This window comes from Rana temporaria, chromosome 8, assembly GCF_905171775.1.
Source record: "Rana temporaria chromosome 8, aRanTem1.1, whole genome shotgun sequence".
In the NCBI taxonomy this organism is placed as follows: Eukaryota; Metazoa; Chordata; class Amphibia; order Anura; family Ranidae; genus Rana; species Rana temporaria.
This window is the reverse complement of record NC_053496.1, coordinates 182,091,266-182,113,513: the sequence shown is the minus strand read 5'-3', so window position 1 is coordinate 182,113,513 and position 22,248 is coordinate 182,091,266. Positions and strand designations below refer to the sequence as shown.

At 49.9% G+C, this 22,248-nt stretch overlaps 4 protein-coding genes across 4 annotated transcripts in view; 1 reads left to right on the top strand and 3 right to left on the bottom strand.

Moving 5' to 3' along the window:
* LOC120909809 (zinc finger protein 418-like) overlaps positions 1–21,704 on the bottom strand; it is a 46,947-nt gene extending 25,243 nt beyond the window's left edge. The window contains exons 1-2 of the mRNA XM_040321539.1: positions 21,645–21,704; positions 12,757–12,906 (exon numbers count right to left, since the gene is read on the bottom strand). Coding sequence (XP_040177473.1) covers positions 12,757–12,906; positions 21,645–21,704 — 210 coding nt within the window. The remainder of the gene's footprint in view (positions 1–12,756; positions 12,907–21,644) is intronic.
* Positions 1–22,248, top strand: part of LOC120910202 (gastrula zinc finger protein XlCGF26.1-like) — a 1,148,070-nt gene that overhangs the window by 351,420 nt on the left and 774,402 nt on the right. The window lies entirely within an intron of this gene.
* LOC120909981 (zinc finger protein 605-like) overlaps positions 1–22,248 on the bottom strand; it is a 37,712-nt gene that overhangs the window by 11,495 nt on the left and 3,969 nt on the right. The gene's annotated exons all lie outside the window — the stretch shown is intronic.
* On the bottom strand, positions 1,926–12,585 carry LOC120909980 (zinc finger protein 585A-like). The gene is made up of 3 exons (XM_040321784.1): positions 12,488–12,585; positions 12,248–12,389; positions 1,926–4,756 (listed from the first exon to the last, which is right to left on the bottom strand). The coding sequence occupies exons 1-3, from the start codon at positions 12,557–12,559 to the stop codon at positions 1,980–1,982; spliced, it is 2,991 nt and encodes a 996-aa protein (XP_040177718.1). The 5' UTR covers positions 12,560–12,585; the 3' UTR covers positions 1,926–1,979.

Here is a 22,248-nt window from a genome sequence, read left to right as displayed (position 1 = left end):
GCGTAACGTAAACGAGATACGTTACGCCCGCATAGTTATAGTTAGGATACGAGAATCTGGGCCTAGGTTTTCGAGGGTAGGGGTCCTTCAGGACCAGAGGTTTTCGGCCAGGGTCCGAGGCCTAGGGTTGTCAGTAAGCCGGAAAGGCTTGTTTTTTTTTTGAAGGCCCAGATTCATAACCTCCCCCTTTACCTTTATGATTGGTGAACGTGCGTTTGAATCCCAGAGGCGCCCAACGAACGCACCCAAACGGTTTTTAAGAAGTTCATCGATTGTGAAACCAAATCCAACACAATCTAACCACCTGAGCCCAACTCGGAGCTTGTTGGTGGCCAGAACCCCGAGAGCAAGGACTCCTCAGCCAACAGCTGGATGTAAACCAAGGAGGGAGGATGTTGGCTGATGGCATTGACCAGATATGGCCATGGCAACCAACGAGCTGTGAATGGGAAGCGGTCACCTCCTGCAGTACGGAGGGCAGGCGTGAGATACCTACTGTATATTTACTAGCTTCTTTTCTCTAAAGTCTTTCTTTTTGTAATTTTAACTGTGCCTATGAATGCAGCCTCACTGTGCCCATGAAAGCAGCCTCATTGCCCATGAAAGCAGCCTCATTGCCCATGAATGCAGCCTCACTGTGCCTGTGAATGCAGCCTCATTGCCCATGAATGCAGCCTCACTGTGCCCATGAAAGCAGCCTCACTGTGCCCATGAATGCAGCCACACTGTGCCCATGAATGCAGCCTCATTGCCTATGAATGCAGCCTCACTGTGCCCATAAAAGCAGCCTCACTGTCTATGAATGCAGCCTCACTGTGCCCATTGATACAGCCTCACTGCCTATGAATGCAGCCTCACTGTGCCCGTAAAAGCAGCCTCACTGCCTATAAATGCAGCCTCCCTGTGCCCATGAATGCAGCCTCACTGTCTATGAATGCAGCCTCACTGTGCCCATAAATGCAACCTTACTGCCCATGAATTCAGCCTTACTGCCCATGAATGCAGCTTCACTGTGCCCGTGAATGCAGCCTCATTGCCTATGAATGCAGCTTCACTGTGCCCATGAATGCAGCCTCACTACCTATGAATGCAGCCTCGTTGTGTCCATGAATGCAGCCTCACTGTGCCTGTGAATGCAGCCTCACTATGCCCATGAATGCAGCCACACTGCCTATGAATGCAGCTTCACTGTGCCCATGAATGCAGCCTCACTACCTATGAATGCAGCCTCGTTGTGTCCATGAATGCAGCCTCACTGTGCCCATGAATGCAGCCACACTGCCTATGAATGCAGCCTCACTGTGCCCATGAATGCAGCCTAACTGTGCCCGTAAATTCCACCTCACAGTGCCTATGAATGCAGCCTCACTGTCTATGAATGCAGCCTCACTGTGCCCATGAATGCAGCCTGACTGTGCCTATGAATGCAGCCTCACTGTGCCCATGAATGCAGCCTGACTGTGCCTATGAATGCAGCCTCACTGTGCCCATGAATGCAGCCACACTGCCTATGAATGGAGCCTCACTGTGCCCGTAAATGCAGCCTCACAGTGCCTATGAATGCAGCCTCACAGTGCCTATGAATGCAGCCTCACAGTGCCCATGAATGCAGCCTCACCGTGCCCATGAATGCAGCCTTACTTCCCATGAATTCAGCCTCACTGCCTATGAATGCAGCCTCACTGTGCCCGTAAATGCAGCCTCACTGTGTCCCATCAAATGCAACTTTACTGTGCCCATCATCGATACTGACTCACCATTGCCTGATGGATCACACATACACACATTGAACAAGGTCCCGCCCCCCTAGACCGGCTCGTTTAATAGGCAGAACACTGATTCGATCTACTATAACACGAGCTAGGGGGGCGGGACCTTGTTACATTTTATGGGTCTCCCTATAGAAAAAGAAATGGCAGTCGTTGGTTTCTTTTTTTTGTATTAACTTTATTGTTTTCATAAAGGATGAACAACATCTCTTACGATAGCATGGGCCGTGACCGGTCCTCTTTCTGGAGAGAACTAGGGGCGGAGTCTGGATTTGAACATGAAAAAGGACTCTCCCCTGTGTGTATTCTCTGGTGTCTAAGAAGATTTCCTTTGCCAGTGAAACACTTCCCGCACTCTGAACATGAAAAAGGACTCTCCCCTGTGTGTATTCTCTGGTGTCTAAGAAGATTTCCTTTATCAGTGAAACACTTCCCGCACTCTGTACACGAATGAGGACGCTCACCCGTGTGACTTCTTTGGTGTTTAAGCAGTCCTCCTTTGTGAGTAAAACATCTCCCGCACTCTGAACATGAAAAAGGACACTCCCCTGTGTGCATTTTTTGGTGTAAACGAAGGTAGTCAACCCTAGGAAAGCATTTCCCGCACACTGAACATGAAAAAGGATGCTCCCCTGTGTGAACTCTCTGGTGTATAAGAAGTTTTCCTTTATCAGTGAAACACTTCCCGCACTCTGTACACGAATGAGGACGCTCATCCGTGTGACTTCTTTGGTGTTTACGCAGTCCTCCTTTGTGAGTAAAACATTTCCCGCACTCTGAACATGAAAAAGGACGCTCCCCTGTGTGTATTTTTTGGTGTAAATGAAAGTAGTCAACCCTAGGAAAGCATTTCCCGCACACTGAACATGAAAAAGGACGCTCACCGGTATGAATTGTCTGGTGTCTAAGAAGGCCCGTTTTCGTAGTGAAACATTTCCCGCACTCTGAACATGAAAAGGGACGCTGATCCGTGTGTCTTTTCTTGTGTGCAAGGAGGCTCCCTTTCACAGCGAAACACTTCCCGCACTCTGTACACGAATGAGGACGCTCACTCGTGTGACTTTCTTGGTGTATGCGAAGTCTTCTTTTGTCAGCAAAACATTTCCCGCACACCGAACATGAAAAAGGACGCTCCCCCGTGTGTACTCTCTGGTGTAGAAGAAGGCTTCCTTTATCAGCGAAACTTTTCCAGCACTCTGAACATGAAAATGGATAATTCCCTGTGTGTATTTTCTGGTGCCTAAGAAGGCTCCCTTTCGCATGGAAACATTTCCCGCACTCTGAACATAAAAAAGGACGCTCCCCTGTGTGAACTCTCTGGTGTATAAGAAGTTTTTTTTTTTCAGTGAAACCCTTTCCGCACTCTGTACATGAATGAGGGCTCTCATCCGCGTGACTTATTTTGTGTATACGTAGTCTTCCTTTGTCGATAAAACATTTCCCGCACTCTGAACATGAAAAAGGACGCTCCCCTGTGTGTGTTCTCTGGTGTATAAGAAGGTGCTCTTTCACAGTGAAAGATTTCCCGCACTCTGAACATGAAAAAGGACGCTCGCCTGTGTGAATTCTCTGGTGTACAAGAAGTTTTCTTTTATCTTTGAAACACTTCCCACACTCTGTACATGAATGAGGACGCACATCCGTGTGACATCTTTGGTGTGTACGTAGTCTTCCTTTGTCGGTAAAACACTTGGCGCACACTGAACATGAATGAGGACGCTCATCCGAGTGACTTGCTTGGTGTATACGTAGTCCTCCTTTGTTGGTAAAACATTTCCCGCACACTGAACATGAAAAAGGACGCTCACCGGTATGAATTGCCTGGTGTCTAAGAAGGCTCCCCTTCGCAGTGAAACGATTCCCGCACTCTGCACATGAAAAAAAAGGACGCTCACCGGTATGAATTGCCTGGTGTCTAAAAAGGTTACTTTGCGTAGTGAAACATTTCCCGCACTCTGCACATGAAAAAGGACGCTCGCCGGTATGAAATGCCTGGTGTCTATAAAGGTTATTTTGTATAGTGAAACATTTCCCGCACTCTGAACATGAAAAGGGACGCTCACCCATGTGACCCCCGTCACCTGGGGACGACTCCTTGGCATTAGAAGGATCCATTGATCTTAGATGTTCATCTGAGGTCATAGTATGGGATTTATGGTCATCTGAGGTCATAGTGTGGGATTTATGGTCATCTGAGGTCATAGTGTGGGATTTATGGTCATCTGAGGTCATAGTATGGGATAGATGGTCATCTGAGGTCATAGTATGGGATAGATGGTCATCTGAAGTCATAGTATGGGATTTATGGTCATCTGATGTCATAGTGTGGGATAGATGGTCATCTGAGGTCATAGTATGGGATTCATCAGAAAATTCCTCAAGTTTAGGAGGATCCATTGATCTTAGATGGACATCTGATGTCATAGTATGGGATAGATGGTCATCTGAGGTCATAGTATAGGATAGATGGTCACCTGATGTCATAGTATGGGATAGATGGTCATCTGAAGTCATAGTATGGGATTTATGGTCATCTGAGGTCATAGTATGGGATAGATGGACATCTGATGTCATAGTATGGGATAGATGGTCATCTGAGGTCATAGTATGGGATTCATCAGAAGATTCCTCAAGTTTAGGAGGATCCATTGGTCTTAGATGGACATCTGATGTCATAGTATGGGATAGATGGACATCTGAGGTCATAGTATGGGATTCATCAGAAGATTCCTCAAGTTTAGGAGGATCCATTGGTCTTAGATGGACATCTGATGTCATAGTATGGGATAGATGGACATCCGATGTCATAGTATGGGATTTATCAGAAGGTTCCTCAGGATTAGAAGGATCCATTGATCCCTCCAGATGGGAAGGTCTGTGGTGTGCGGTTGGAATAATGGGATCTTCTCCTGGAGAACATTGTGTGATGTCATCATCTTCTGCCTTGAAATCTTGAGGTAAGTTCGGATTCCGAACAAAGCGTCCATCTGCAAGACAAAAATTATTACCCACTTGAAGACCCGCCCCCTTTGTTTTTTGCTAGAAAACTACTTATAACTCCGATCCCCAATATATATCATTTTTTTTTTTTAACAGAGACCCCAGGAATTAAAATGGCAGTTTTTTTTTTATGTCACACGGTATTTGCGCAGCAGTTTTTCAAACCCAATTTTTTGCGGGGAAAAAAAAATAGTATTTTTTGTACTCACCGTAAAATCCCTTTCTCCGACGTCCATGGACGGACACAGCTTCTTAAATCTTGACATATGGGTTATGTTCCTGTTCACAGGAGAGGACTAGGCAGAACTGTGTTAGATAATTAAATACATGTTACTTTAACAGAGTTGAACAGCCCCGCCCAGGGGGCGGTCCCCTCCAGACAGAACCCTCCTCCTCACTGCAGCATGCAGCCTCAGTTCGTAAAAAGCAGTACAAACCTAAAAAGTAGGGGTGGGTGCTGTGTCCGTCCATGGACTCAGAAAAGGATTTTACGGTTAGTACAAAAAATCCTATTTTCTCTTATCGTCCATGGACGGACACAGCTCCTTAAATCTTGACAAGTGGGACGTCCCCCAGCAGTGTCAGAAAACGAGGGGTGGGAAGAGCATCAGTAAAACCAATTTAACTTCACCCCACAACAACCAGAGCTCCTCAACGAAGGAGGTGCAACTTTAACCACTTGCCGCCCGCCAATGACAGATTGACGTCGGCAAAGTGGTTGTAGAATCCTGACTGGACGTCATATGACGTCCTCAGGATTCTGAGCCGATGCGCGCCCCCGGGGGCGCGCATCGCGGCGATCGTTGTTGCAGGGTGTCAGTCTGACACCCCGCAACACCGATCAAGGTAAAGTGTCTCTCACGGAGACTCTTTACCACGTGATCAGCCCTGTCCAATCACGGCTGATCACGATGTAAATAGGAAAAGCCGGTAATCGGCTTTTCCTCACTCACGTCTGTCAGACGCGAGTAGAGGAGAGCCGATCGGCTGCTCCTGTGACAGGGGGGGTTTGTGCTAATCGATTAGTAGCACAGCCCCCCCCCCCCCGAGGATGCCCACGTAGAGGAGAGCCGATCGGCTGCTCCTGTGACAGGGGGGGGTTTGTGCTAATCGATTAGTAGCACAGCCCCCCCCCGAGGATGCCCACTGGACCACCAGGGATGGCCATATAGACCACCAGGGATAAAACAAAAAAAGGATGCCACCCTAGACCACCAGGGATGAGGAGGACACAAAAAATGGATGCCAATCAGTGCCGCAATGGATGCCAATCAGTGCCCACAATGGGCATCACTGATTGGCAGGCATTGTTTGGCACTGATTAGCATCCATTAGTACAACACATACAATAGTGCCCATCTATGCCCATCCGTGTCACCTATCAGTGCCCATCCATGACACCTATCAGTGCCCATCCATGTCGCGTATCAGTGCCCATCCGTGCCGCCTTTCCGTGCCCGTCCTCATCGGTGCCCATCAGTGCCCGTCAGTGCAGTACCCATCAGTGAAGGAGAAAACATACTTATTTACAATGTTTTATAAGAGAAACAAAAAAAAACATTTTTTTTCTAAATTTTCGATCATTTTTAATTTTTTTTGCAGAAAATAAAAATCCCAGAGGTGATCAAATACCACCAAAAGAAAGCTCTATTTGTGGGTACAAAATTATAAAAATGTAGTTTGGGTACAGTGTAGCATGACCGCGCAATTGTCATTCAAAGTGCAACAGCGCTGAAAGCTAAAAATTGGTCTGGGCGGGAAGGTGTATAAGTGCCCCCCGGTATGGAAGTGGTTAAACAGCCGCCGGCAAAACCCAGCGGCCGAAAGAAGCATCAGAAGACGCACTCACAGCAACCTTGTAAAATGTGGAAAAAGTGTGAATGGACGACCGAGTCGCCGCCTCGCACCCATTGCCCTGGTCGAAAAAGTGCCGTGACCGGAAAGGGGGCCCCCGCCCCCTAAGAGCACAGGCCTGTATGTCTGCCTGATCCACCGAGCAAGGGTGGCTGACGAGACCTGCGTTGTTAAGGACGCGGTGGCCAGATTCCCGCTCCTTAACAACTTGTTTGTTGTGGGCCAGATCCACAAAGCACTTACGCCGGCGTATCTCAAGAGGCGCGGCGTAAGTGTATATATGCACCGGCGTAACTATGCGCCGTATCCACAGAACTAGATACGTCTGAAACTAGGCTTCTTCCGACCGATGTAACTTTCCTACGGCGGCGCAGCGTGGGCGCATATATATACGCTGGACGCATCTGGCGCTCCCATTGATTTCCTATTCAAATATGCAAATGAGGGAGATACGGCGATCCACGAACGTACGTGCGCCCGGCTACGCGCGCCCCGCGTAAGCTGTACGTCCGGCCTAAAGTTACCCCTCATAAAACAGGGGTAAGTCAGCAGCAGACATGCTCAGGTCAGCCGGAGAGCAGCTTCAGCAGCACCGTTAGGGACGAGCGTGAGCAACCACACTTGCAGGACAACAATCTGTATGCCAACATGCCAGGGGCATCCATGGTCATAACTGTACTACTGGCTTCACAGGCGCGTAGGAGGAGGGCACGGGAGAGGATATACCGACCACGCATAAACGTCTTTGGCATGGGGGATTCGGAGGTGTATCGCATCTTCAGATTCAGCCCTGATGCCATCCTGGAATTAGCCACGGCCCTGCGTGATGACCTCACCAGCCAGACACACCGCTCACAAGCAGTGCAGCCACTGGTCAAGGTCCTGGCAACACTGCATTTCCTTGCCAGTGGATCATTCCAGCGTACAAGTGGAGTCGTGTCTGGGATGTCACAATCCTCCATGAGCAGATGTGTGCACCAGGTTGTCCCCGCAATCCTCAGGCCCCATACTCACGACCAAACATGTCTGCTGAAACTGGCCCGCAGGCCAGTTTCAGCAGACATGTTTGGTCGTGTGTGGGCGCGAGCGGGCCGAATTCCAGCAAACATTTGCCCGCTGGGCCTTTTCCCAGCAGACAAATATTCCTGGACGTGTTTTAAAACAGTCCGCTGGAATCCTGCCCGCTCGGACATGTACGGTCGTCAGTACAGACCTACCGTACATGTCCAGGCGCCCGCCGTCCCTCGCATGCGTCGAATGACTTCGACGCATGCGTGGAAGCATTTTAAAGGCGGGCCGCCCACGTCGCCGCGTCATTGTCGCGGCGACACCGCGTCATCGACGCGGCGACACCGCGGACACGCCCCGCGTATTGTTTACGCGCGGACTTCTGTACGATGGTGTGTACAACCATCGTACAGAAGCCCTCTGGCAGACATGTATGGTGAAAACGGTCCGACGGACCGCTTTCACCATACATGTTTGTCCGTGTGTACCCGGCCTTAGACGCATGGCCCACCACATCATCAGACCCTCCCAGGAGCATCTGCGACAGAAGGCAATGCGCGATTTCTACAGTATTGCCAGATTCCCACGCACTGTGGGGGCCATTGATTGCACACATGTGGCACTACAGCCCCCCCCCCCCCTCCCCCTCGTGACACAGAGCACATATACCGCAATCGTAAGCACTGGCATTCCATCAATGTACAGGTGATAGCCGATGCCCAATGCCTCATATGGCACGTCCGTGCCAAAACACCCCGGGGCCAGCCACGACAGCTACATACAGTATACCGCCAAAGCCCCATCTCCACAGATTTTGAACAGAACGTGTATGGGGACAGCTGGCTGGTTGGTGACATGGGTGTCAGGCATGACTGTCCCCCCCCACGATGCAGACATCACGAGGGGCACATGCATGACTAACATCCTCCTGTCTTTTCCCTTCCAGGTGACTCTGCATATGCACTTGGACCCCATCTCATGTCTCCATTCCGGACTCCCCAAACCCCAGGAGAGAGAAGATACAATGAAGCACACGCACGTACCCGTGGAGTGGTGGAACGCACCTTTTGCCTCCTGAAGTCCCATTTCCGATGCCTGGAAAGGCCGGGGGTACCCTGTTGTATTCCCCAAACTTTGTGTGCCAGATCATCGGTGCATGTTGCGTGCTGCACAACTTTGCCGTGAGAAAGGGCCTGGAGCTTGACATATGTGATGACCTGACCCCCGAACTACACAATCCCCCCCTAACCGAGGCTACCCCCTCTTCTGAGGGAAGAGCAGTCAGGAGATGCCTCGTGGAACGTTTCTTTGCACGTTAAACAGACACATTCATCATGGCACACGGACAATGCACGCATGCACACCACTGTGGTCCCTAGCACACACACCCCACATCCTCATCACATTGGATTAGCCCAAGTCCACCATGCAGGACTTGGGAGCAGCAACGCCACGCCAAGGCCCCAATTATGTCGCTGTCCATTCATACGGCTGTGGGGATAACTTCTCCCCGACGATCCAGGGTGACACACCTTACTGGCAGGTAAGTCACCCCCACATTCACACACCAGTCACACTGTAGCCTGCACTACTGACCGTGTGCTGGGTCTACAAAAAAAACTCATAACCTGAGCATGTATAAAAGAGAAAAAAAACTCATAACCTGAACAGCCAAAAAAAAGACGCACTCATCTGCCCTGTCGTGGCCCGCGCCTGGTGCCACGGCCCCGGCTCCTTAACTGCATGGTGGGAGCATCAGGTGGGGGGGGGTGAATCAGGAGGAGGAGGAGCATCCCCTGGTCTCTCCCTTGCTGGCTGCCTGCCCTCCAACGCCAGGGCGATGCAGGTGAGGACCGCATTGGTCTCGGCCTGCAGCAGCCTTGACTGCCTCCCCTCCGCCTGGATGGCAGCAGTATTGTCCCGTACGGCCTCTGCCACGAGGCCTGCTGATCCCCCCAGGCAGGTGACCATAGCAGCACAGTTGGCGTTGACATCCTGGATACTGTCATTGATGTTGGCAGAGGAGGCCATGCTGTCTGCCACTCGCTGCATCTGGACAGCAACCTCACCCAGATGGCGGGTCTGTTCCCTCTTGAGATGTTCCGGGAGGAACTCAGGCCCCCCCCCTAGTCTTCCTGGTAGCCTTCCTGGGGCCAGGAGAGGCTTGGGGCCGTCTATAAGGGGGGAGACCTGTTGGGGGAGGACCCTGAGGGGCTTTCCCCTGATGGAGGTGGAGGTCTGAGAGGGCCCGGCCAAAGGGGGAGACTCCTCCAAGTAGAGCAGTGGTTCTCAACCTGGGGGTCGGGACCCCCTCGGGGGTCAAATGATGATTTGCCAGGGGTCACGAATCCTGGGCTGTTCTTGAAGCCCGCACCACTCTCCCAGCCTTTTTGTGGCTGCCCAGCACGGCTGTGCCTGGAGCCTGCGGCTGCCCACTCAGTTTATGGCATGGCTGGGGATACATGGAAGGGAGAGGAAAACAAAGGGAGGAACAAAGAACAAAGGCAGAGAAAGACCAAGAAAAAGGCTAAAGAGAGGGATAGGGAAGAGAAAAAATAGAATAGAGAGAGGGAAAAGGGAAAGAAAAAGTGGTACAAAGAGAGAGTGGTCACATTTTAGGTTACATCCTAAAATGTACCATAAAATGTAGGCACTCGGGGAGCTCTAAATGTCCGTGGGTTAGGGGCACAAATTACTTGCCTTGGGTGCTGACAACCCACACTGCCAAAATACATTTTACTGTTAGGCCCCGTACACACGACCAAACATGTATGCTGAAACTGGTCTGCGGACCAGTTTCAGCATACATGTTTGGTCGTGTGTAGGCGCGAGCGGGCCGAATTCCAGCAAACATTTGCCCGCCGGGCCTTTTCCCAGCGGACAAATATTCGTGGACGTGTTTTAAAACCGTCTGCTGGAATCCTACCCGCTCGGACATGTACGGTCGTCAGTACAGACCTACCGTACATGTCCAGGCGCCCGCCGTCCCTCGCATGCGTCGAATGACTTCGACGCATGCGTGGAAGCCTTTAAATGGCAGGCCCGCCCACGTCTCCGCGTCATCGTCGCGGCGACAACGCGGACACGCCCCGCGTATTGTTTACGCGCGGACTTCTGTACGATGGTGTGTACAACCATCGTACAGAAGCCCTCTGGCAGGCATGTACGGTGAAAACGGTCCGACGGACCGCTTTCATCGTACATGTTTGGTCGTGAGTACCCGGCCTTACTGGTCCCCACAACTTGGGAAATGTTATCAAGGGGTCACGGCACTAGAAAGCTTGAGAACCACTGAAGTAGAGGCAAACATCAGTGTCACTGTTCACCGTCTCCTCCTCAACCACCTCCTGAGGAGAGGTGTGGCCACTCCCCTCCACCGATGACTCATGGCTTCCCAGGGGGTCAGACTCGGAATGATGTTCGGGGGATGGTGTGGAATGGCCACCGGCAGCAGATGGCCCAGCTCCCTCCAGCACATCTGTGGATCACACAAAACATTCACATGTTGGTGGAGCCACACACTTGTCACATGTTCCCTTCCACCCCTGATAGGAGATAAAACACACACTTACCTGTCCTCAAGGCATCCTCAATGGAGTCAAAGCCCTCCACTTGATGCCTGTGGAGACACTGGGCAACCACCTGCTCATCAGGAGTGAGCGTCATAGTAGAGGCTGGTCCCCCCTCCAGTGCCACTGGCATGACTCCTTATCCTGGCCAGCTTCCCTCGGACCAGGTCATTGATTTTTTTCTGGATGTCCTTGGAGGACCTGACCTCGTATCCCAGGGCATTGACCTCTGTCGCAATCTGCAACAGGATCTGAGCCTTCCTGGCCTTAGTGGTGTTGCCACTCTCTGCACCATGGAGGTACACATCATACCTGGACATGGCCCTGATGATAACATCCTTTTCCTGGTCCATAAAATTCTTCTTCCTCTTGTCCTTCTCAGTAGCTGGAGCAGACATGGCTCTAAAACAAACAGAAAACAAAAGTACCTTGCTTCAGGGGGGGAAAGAAGCTGATGTACTTTTGCGCTCGACGGGCGCATGTCTGGGCGTATTTATGCCCTGGGCATATCTCAGGGGCTACGCCGGGCCGAGTTGTGAGCATGCGCAGAGGGGTGCGGGACAGACGTCAACGTCACGGCGCATGCGCCGTTCGTTCGGCCCTTCATTTGCATGGGGTCACAGTTCATTTAAATGGAACACGCCCACTTCCTTCCTACTTTGAATTACGCCGGCTTACGCCTACGAATTTACGTTGCGCCGGCGCAACGTTGGAAAAAAATGCTTTGAGGATACGGTGCTTGCCTCTCCGAGTTGAGCCGGCGTAGCGGAAATGAGATGCGCTACGCCGGCCTATATATGCGCCGATGTACGTGGATCTGGCCCTGTGTGTTCAGCGGGCAAAAATCCCGCCGAGCACACAGAAAATTTGGGTGTTCGGCGAACACCGGAACGGGCGATGTTCGGGGGGCCAAACTCATGCTTGGCCTGGACCGCTCGCCCATCCATGCTGGAGATGGGAAATTTGTCTCAACCTAACAATGTAAATACATATTTTATACTCATATAATAAATAATAATGTGAATAGTTTCTCTATTCATGACTTACTTGTGTTGATATGTAGAGAAGATTCCTCCGGTTTACTTTCCATAATCATCTCCCCCTCCTCCATAGACTGCTGATCTCCACTCACCAACCTCTCTTCTTCTTCCTCTTTATGCTCAGCTTTGATGGCTTTCCGTTCTTCACCCTAAACCCCGAAGATGATAGAAAAGGAACAAGAGATTACATAGAAGAATGTTCTCTCTTAGAACTATTTTCGAGTTCTTTGTCTCCAGTCCCATTTACCTGATCATTCTCTTTATAGTTCTGACCTTCCTGTGTGGAATCCCGGGAATACAGAGGACAACCCTCCTCCATAGACTGCTGATCTCCACTCACCAACCTCTCTTCTTCTTCTTTATCCTCAACTTTGATGTCTTTCCGTTCTTCATTCTAAATTCCAGAGATGATAAAATATAACATCTGGAAACACTGCTGTCATTTATAAGAGATGACACAGAAGAATGTCCTCATATAGAATTATTTTTGAGTTCTTTTCGCCCCGTCCCATCTACCTGATCATTCTCTGTATAGTTCTGATCTTCCCGTGTGGAATCCTGGGAATACAGAGGACAACCCTCCTCCATAGACTGCTGATGTCTGGTCACCAACGTCTCTTCTTCTTCTTCTTTAACCTCAACTTTAACGTCTTTCCGTTCTTCACCCTAAACCCCAAAGATGACAGAACATACTTATTAAAAAGGAAAAAGATTACATCAGTGGTTCTTACCCTTCCTAGTGCTGTGACCCCTTGATAACATTTTCCAAGTTGTGGGGACCCCTAACCAGAGCTTTAGGTGCAGGGACTCAACCATGACCCGTTCAGATTTCACAAACAGTAGAAGGGTCTTAAAGGGGCATTAAATACCAGGATTGCATTACATACAGAGCGCAGAGTTCAGGGGGGGTTACACACAGAGTGCAGAGCTGTCACTTGTAAACACAGAAACCAGACTTCTGTGTTTACAAGTGTCAGTAGTCAGCGGAGCGCACTATCTGTTGCGCCTACTACGCAGACTTATTCCATTTATCCCCAAAGAAGACGTAGCAGTCGTGGTGGGAACAATCGTGAATTCCAGACTGGACTATGCTAATGCCCTTTACCTCGGACTCCCAAAGTACCAAATCTCCCGTCTGCAAGTCGTTCAGAATACGGCCGCCAGACTGGTGACTGGGAAAAAAAATGGGAATCAATCTCACCTTCGTTGAGAACCCTTCACTGGCTGCCAGTAAAAGACAGAATTGCATTTAAAGCACTCTGCCTGACACATAAGTGCATCCATGGGAAGGCTCCGCAATATCTTTGCGACAAGATAGAACCTCACAATTCGAATCGCGTTCTGCGATCCACCGACCAAAATCTGGTCAGGGTACCAAAAACTAAATACAAATCCAAAGGAGAAAGAAGGTTTGCTTTCCAGGGTCCTAGACTATGGAACGCTTTACCAACCAGCATTCGGTTGGAGGAAAACCACCTGACTTTCAGAAGACGAATCAAAACTCTGCTCTTTTGAGGTCATGAGTCATAAACAACTAGCGCCCAGAAGCGATTCAGTTCGCATGTGTTGCGCTCTATAAATTTTTCATTCATTCATTCGATTGTGGTGAGAAGGCACCAAAGGGTCTGAGCCAGAGGTGGTGAACTGAGTTCCCCCAAGTTCCCCCTGAAAAAAAGCCCTGCCCCTAACAGTAAAATTATTTTCTTAACGTGAGTTGTCAGCACCCAAGGCAAGACTTGTAATTTGCGCCCCTAACCCACGGACATTTAGCGCTCCCTGATTCCTTTCCACTCGTACAATATTAAAACCCCTTATGGTACATTTTGGGATGTACCACTCTCTCTTTGTTCTCCTTTCTTTGCCTTTTATCTCTCTCTATCCTAATTTGTAGTTCCCCCTATCCCTCTCTCTAGCTATTTTTCTTGTTCTTTCTCTCCTTTTTTCTTTCTTCCTCCCCCTCTTTTCCTCTCCCTTCCGTGTATTCTCTATTTGTATTCCTTCTCTTACTCCTTGGTGGGGGGAATGGGATGAGTGGCAGTGGTGGCGGGAAGTTGGGACGAGTGGCAATGCTGGGGGGAGTTCTAATCAGCCAACTTAGGTGCTCTTGATCAAGATCATCTGATGCCACGTACACACAACCGTTTTTCTTGATCTAGAAAAAAACAGTGGGGTGGATTCAGGTAGGGGCGCGCAATTTAAACGGCGGCGCTGCGTACCGTATTTACGCTACGCCGCCATAACATACAGGAGAAAGTGCTGTATTCACGAAGCACTTGCTCCGTAAGTTGCGGCGGCGTAGCGTAAAAGGGGCCGGCGTAAGCGCGCGTAATTCAAATGATCCGGTAGGGGGCTTCGATCATTTAAATTAGGCGCGTTCCCGCGCCGAACGTACTGCGCATACGCCGTCCCTAAAATTTCCCGACGTGCATTGCGGTAAATGACGTCGCAAGGACATCATTGGTTTCGACGTGAACGTAAATGCCGTCCAGCGCCATTCACGGACGACTTACGCAAACGACGTAAAATTTTCAAATCACGACGCGGGAACGACGTCCATACTTAACATTGGCTGCGCCTCCTAATAGCAGGAGCAACGTTACGACGAAAACGACTTACGCAAACGACGTAAAAAACTACCGCCGGGCGCACGTACATTTGTGAATCGGCGTAAGTATGTAATTTGCATACTCTACGCTGACATCTATGGGAGCGCCCCTAGCGGCCAGCGGCAGAATGCACCCTAAGATACGACGGCGTAAGAGACTTATGCCAGTCGTATCTTAGGCTAATGTCGGCGTATCTAGCTTTCTGTATACAGAAAGTAGATACGCCGGCGCAGATTTGAATTTACGCTGCGTATCTATGGATACGCCGGCGTAAATTCTCTCTGAATCTACCCCAATGTTTTTCTCAACGATTTTTGTCGAGCATGCCGTGATCGAGAAAAGAAAATGCAGGAGCAAAGTGCGGTGACGTACAACACGTACGACGGCACTATAAAGGGGAAGTTCCATTCGGATGGCGCCACCCTTTGGGCTGCTTTTGCTGATTTTGTGTTAGTAAAAGTTTGGTGAGAGACGATTCGCGCTTTTCAGTCTTCGCGCTTTTCAGTCTGTTACAGCGTGATGAATGTGCGATCTCCATTACAAACGCTAGTTTTACCAGAACGAGCGCTCCCGTCTCATAACTTGCTTCTGAGCGTGCATGTTTTTTTGCCGTCGTTAAAGCCCACACACGGCCGTTTTTCACGACGTGAAAAACGTTGCGAAAACTTAGAGCGTATTCTAAATTTTTAATGCCTATTTTTCACGTCACGAAAAATGCTCTGGAGCCCACAAACGATCGTTTTTAATGACCTAAAAAAAATTTTTTCACGTCATGAAAAACGGTTGTGTGTACGCGACATGGCAACTCCAATCACAGGTAGTGTTACTCACAGTGTCTCCAGCTCTGTGGTGTCTTGCAGCAGTGACACCTATGCTGAAATCAGGAGATAGGGTCTCCTCCAGCCCCTCCCACCTCACCAGTCAGCTGACCTCTAGTCCCTGCCCCCCACCCAGAGTGGGCAGCCGCGGGCTCCAGGGACAGCCCAGCTGGGCAGCCACAGGCTCCAGGGACAGCCCCAGCTGGGAGGCTGGGAGAGCGGTGTGGACTTCAGGAACAGCCCAGGATTCGGTGACCCCTGGCAAATCCTCATTCGACCCACAGGTTGAGAACCACTGGATTACATAGCCGAATGTCCTGTCAGAGCGTGGAATGTAGCTTCACCTACCTGATGATGGTGGGGGATGGTGTGACCTTCTTGTGTGGAATCCCGGGAATACAGAGGACGGGGACATCTCTCTGGTGGGTTTCTGTAGCTGGATGACTCCTCCATGGTGTCCTGGTACTGCTTCTTGTGACCTTTTCGAAATTCTGTCTCCTCCATCACCCCGTCCTCATCCTCCTCCTCTTTTATCTCTTCTTTAATATTGACCAGTGTGGAATCCCGGGAATACAGAGGACGGGGACATCTCTCTGGTGGGTTCCTGTAGCTGGATGACTCCTCCATGGTGTCCTGGTACTGCTTCTTGTGACCTTTTCGAAATTCTGTCTCCTCCATCACCCCATCCTCATCATCCTCCTCTTTTATCTCTTCTTTAATATTGACCGGTGTGGAATCCTGGAAATACAGAGGACGGGGACAGCCCGCCATACTTTTAGTTATTTGCACTAACATACAATTTTTCAGGACAAGCTTTCGGGGTGTGTCCCCTTCTTCAAGGTCCATAATACGACAACCATCACCTCAAACATGTTATCACCTATAAACCTAAAATGTTAATATCTTGTAAATGTAATATATAAATATAAAAACTATAACCTAAATGGTTATATTTTTTGCATTTAGGAAGAGATCAAACTGTTTTTTAAACCAATCTACGGAGCCGCCCAGTACTGGTTCCTGAGGGAATGCATTCCGTATTTCAACAGCTCTTATTGTGAAGAAGCCTTTCTGTATGTGGAGGGTAAATCTCTTTTCCTCTAGACCAGGGGTCTCCATACTTTCTAAACAAAGGGCCAGTTTACCGTCCTTCAGACTATTGGAGGGCCGGATCGATGGCCAGCGAGAGTGGAATTTTTTCTGGCATCGGTAGGAGTAAACATCACCACATTTGGTATTAGGTTGGAAGGAATAGTGCCCCATCTTTGGTAATGGTGCCCCATTGTTGGTGTTAGATGTCAGAATAGTGTCTCATATCAGTGGGAGGATTAGTGCCCCAAGGGCCGGATAAAGACAAGGAAAGCGCCGCATCCGGCCCCCAGGCCGCAGTTTGGAGACCCCTGCTCTAGACGTAAAGAGTGCCCCCTATTCCTTTTAGGGGGGGGGGGGGGTTACTGGGTGTAAATTCTAGATTGTAAGCTCTAACGAGCAGGGCCCTCTGATCCCTCCTGTATTGAATTGTATTGTGACTGTACTGTCTTCCCTGATGTAAAGCGCTGCGCAAACTGTTGGCGCTATATAAATCCTGTATAATAATAATAATAATAATAATATCTTATTACCTCGTCTGCTGCCAGTTCCAGTAATGTCTCCTCTCTACTTCCTCCCAACTCACCTCTCACTCGCAACTTCCTATTTATACTCCTACATCACTTCCTGTCTGTACCTGACATCACTTCCTGTCTTTGCGTTCCACTAACAATAATTGAGATTACCACCTTGTGTTGAATATAAATACTGCAGTCTATTAGCTAGATTCCTTGCAGAGTTACGCCGGTGACTTGTCCTGAATGTTCCCCTATGGGGGAAGTTCCTCCACTGACTGCGCAGGCGCAAACTTCCCGACGGAAATCCCCGAACCTCGCCCGGCATCCAGGCTCATTCTTTAACATCCCCGTGGATTGGAGGATGTTAAAAAAAGAGCCAGGAGGCCGAGCGAGCGAAGCGAGCCGTCCGAGCGCAGCGAGGACGTGAGGCCGACTGGCCACTTACCTCACTATCCACGTCGCCCTGGATGCCGGCCGCCGTTCGGGGATTTCCGTCAGCAAGTTTGCACCTGCGCAGTGCTTGAAGGAACTTTCCCGATGGCTGGAACCATCTCAGCGCATCAGTTCGCGCATGCGCTGGAACTTCCACGATAGCTGGAACCAGCATGTCAGATCACCGGCGTATCAGTAGATACGCCGTCGTAACTCTGAATCTACGCCGTCGTAAATTTTAGCGCATTCTGGAAACCAGATACGCTTAAATTAGGCTAAGATACGAGCGGCGTAAGTCTCCTATGCCGTCGTATCTTAGGGTGCAAATTTAGGCTGGCCGCTAGGTGGCGCTTCCGTTGTTTTCCGCGTCGAATATGCAAATGAGCAAGATACACCGATTCACGAACGCACGTACGCCCGTCGCAATTAGTTACGCCGTTTACGGAAGACGTACGCCGGCGTAAAGATAAAGTTGGTCTCTAGGTGGCGCAGCCCATGCAAAGTATGGACGTCGGAACGAGCGTATCTTTTTACGTCGTTTGCGCAAGTTGTACGCGAATAGGGCTGTGCATAAGTTACGTTCACGTAGTAGGCAGTGTTCGACGTATCTTAGGCATTCTATCCGACGCATGCGCACTGGGATACGTCCACGGACGGCGCATGCGTCGTTCGTTTAAAACGTCAATCACGTCGGGTCACTAGTCATTAACATAAAACACACCCCCCTGTTTCTCATTTGAATTAGGCGCGCTTACGCCGGCCCATTTACGCTACGCCGCCGTAACTTAAGAGGCAGCACTTGCCTCTCTTACTTACGGCGGCGTAGCATATATTTTGCCCTCTGCATTGTGGTCTATCCATTCTTCCATCAGGATATATCGATGATTACGTCCATTCTTCTACTAGGTTATATCGATGATTACACTCACAGATTATACATGAAAATCTTTATATAAATATATATATTTTTTTACAATGTTTTCATTTAATTACAAGATTACAGTGGACTAATTCATTTCATATACAGTGCCTTGAAAAAGTATTCATACCCCTCGAAATTTTCCACATTTTGCCATGTTACAACCAAAAGCGTCAATGTATTTTATTGGGATTTTATGTAATAGACCAGGGGTCTCCAAACTTTACAAACAAAGGGCCACTTTATTGCCCTTCAGACTTTAGGAGGGCCGGATTGGGGCCAGCAAGGGAAGAAAAAGTCACGGGGCCGGCATCAGTGAGAACATATATGGCCTCAGGGTTGGTGGTCAATAGGAAGAGGAGTATTCCCCCTATTAGTAGGAGAAATAGTATCCCATCATTGGTATCAGTGGATAATATAGTGCCCCATTGTTGGTGTCAATGGGAGGAATAGTGCCTCATGTCAGTGGGAGGAATTGTGCCCCAAGGGCCGGATAAAGGCTAGCAAAGAGCCACATCTGGCCCTCGGGCCGCAGTTTGGAAACCTCTGTAATAGACCAACACAAAGTGGCACATAATTGTGAAGTGGAAGGAAAACGATAAATGTTTTTCAACATTTTTTACAAATAAATACGGTGGAACCTTGGATTACGAGCATAATCCAATTCCAGGAGAATTCTCGTGATCCAAAGCGAGTTTCCCTATAGAAGTCAATGGAAACAAAAATAATTTGTTCCGCATTGACTTCAATGGCATGCAATACCGAATGTGGCCATAGGTGGGGGGCGCCGGAGAGCTCTCGGAAACACTCGGAAAGGTCCTGGGACAGCTCGGTTGACCTCGGAAAGGTTCGGAAACACCCGGGAACAGGAGGATTTCCAGACGGTTGCGGCGCCCCTACACCTCAGGCCAAATGTGGTACTGCACACCACATTAGCTTGAATTCTGCTCGTTTTGCGAGACAACGCACGTCTTTTAAAATGCTCGTTAACCGCGTTACTCGTAAACCGAGGTTCCACTGTATGTGAAAAGTGTGGGGGCATTTGTATTCAGCCCCCTTTACTCGGATACCCCTAACTAAATTCTAGGGGAACCAATTGCCTTCAGAAGTCACCTAATTAGTAAATAGAGTCCACCTGTGTGTAATGTGATCACAGAATACTGAGAAGACCTCTGAGGTTTGTTAGAGAACCTTAGTGAACAAACAGCATCACGAAGGCCAAGGAACACACCAGACAGGTCAGGAATAAAGTTGTGGAGAAGTTTAAAGCAGGGTTAGGTTATAAACAATTTAATCAACGTCCCGACGTCCACTTCTATACCAATCTGCCTGCCAATGTAATTGTTGGGAACTGCAGCCCATGGATTGCTCCGCCGGGACTATTTGATGATTTTCGTCAATTACATTGCCAGGCAGATTGGTATAGAAGTGGACGTCGGGACGATGATTAAATTGTCGAAACTGCTGAATATAGATAAAAATTTGTGCCTGATAACAATAACTAGTAACTTTCCTCCCCTGTCCACCAGCTGAGCAGATGGAGCCTGAGAGCCCAGTCTGGTCTGGATCACCACAAGAGGTAAGCACTTGAGCTGAGGGGTTACATAGTCCTGCTTCCCCCTGGCCCCCAGCTGAGCAGAAGTTTTTTTTTTAATTGCTGCAGACAGGGAGGGGGGGCTCTCTGGGTACCCCGATGTAAGAGGGAGGCTCTCTGGGGAACCTGATGTAAAGGGGAGGCTCTCTGTGGGCCCTGATGTAAGGAAGGGGCTATCTGGGGGGCCTGATGTAAGAGGGAGGCTCTCTGGGGACCCTGATGTAAGGAGAGGCTCTCTGGGGACTCTGATGTAAGGAGGAGGGCTCTCTGGGGACCCTGATGTAAGGAGGAGGGCTCTCTGGGGACCCTGATGTAAGGAGGAAGGCTCTCTGGGGACCCTGATGTAAGGGGAGGCTCTCTGGGGACCCTGATGTAAGGGGGAGGCTTTCTGGGGACCCTGATGTAAGGGGGAGGCTCTCTGGGGACCCTGACGTAAGGAAGGCCCTCTCTGGGGACCCTGATGTAAGGGGGAGGCTCTCTGGGGACCCTGATGTAAGGGGGAGGCTCTCTGGGGACCCTGACGTAAGGAAGGGGCTCTCTGGGGACCCTGATGTAGGGGGAGGCTCTCTGGGGACCCTGATGTAAGGGGGAGGCTCTCTGGGGACCCTGATGTAAGGAGGAGGCTCTCTGGGGACCCTGATGTAAGGGGGAGGCTCTTTGGGGACCCTGACATAAGGAAGGGGCTCTCTGGGGACCCTGATGTAGGGGAGGCTCTCTGGGGACCCTGATGTAAGATGGAGGCTCTCTGGGCACCCTGATGTAAGGAAGGGGCTCTCTGGGGAACCAGATGTAAGGAAGGGGCACTCTGGGGACCCTGATGTAAGGGGAGGCTCTCTGGGGACCCTGATGTAAGGAGGAGGGCTCTCTGGGGACCCTGATGTAAGAAGGGGAGGCTCTCTGGGGACCCTGATGTAAGGAGGAGGGCTCTCTGGGGACCTTGATGTAAGAGGGAGGCTCTCTGGGGACCCTGATGTAAGGAAGGGGCTCTCTGGGGAACCAGATGTAAGGAAGGGGCACTCTGGGGACCCTGATGTAAGGGGAGGCTCTCTGGGGACCCTGATGTAAGGAGGAGGGCTCTCTGGGGACCCTGATGTAAGAAGGGGAGGCTCTCTGGGGACCCTGATGTAAGGAATGGGCTCTCTGGGGACCCTGATGTAAGGAAGGGGTTCTCTGATGTAAGAGGGAGGCTCTCTGGGGACCCCAATGTAAGGAAGGGGCTCTTTGGGGCCCCTGATGTAAGTGGGGGATCCGCACTCAGATATGTAATGATATATTATATATACATACATACACACACACACGTATATTATATACATGTGTATGCCCACCCAAGCATATGACCTTCTTTACTTCACTCCTATGGGCTCTAACCCCAGATCTTTTGTAGACCTAGCAACGCAAAAGAAAAATAATAGGTCCCTTGCTCACTAAAGACCTGGCAACGCCCCTGCTGGGTAGGCTTATATCTTTGAGTTTCTGGGCCTGCATACTGGCATAGTCTATTATGAGGGGCTGATTTTCTCAGTGCTGTATTTTTTATTCTGTAATATGCAAAATAGGAGAAGAAGAATGAGGATGCCAAAAATTTAGGAGGGCAGAAACCCACCATCGGAGTGACCAAGAAGGTGAAGAAGCCAGCAGAAGACTTGGCCCATTAAAGAGGAAGTCACCCCCCCCCCCCCCCCGAAAAAACGTCACTTACCTGAATTCGAAGCCCCCAAAGTGCTCCTCATTCCCCTCCGCCACCATGTCCTCTTGGAGCTTCTTCCTGGTATTGCCGCTCCGGCGCTTTGATTGGCCGGAGCGCCGATGACGTCACTCCCGCATATGCGCGCGGGACCGGCATAATCCCATTCATTATGCCAGGACGCTAAGTGCGCTTGCACCGTTGTCTACGGCGCGCATTAGCCGTAGACATTGGTGCAGTGTTTTCTGCAAATATCTCCTTAACAGTGTAGGTCAGGGATCCTCAAACTACGGTCCTCCAGCTTTTGCGGAACTACACATCCCATGAGGCAGACCTCAAATTTTC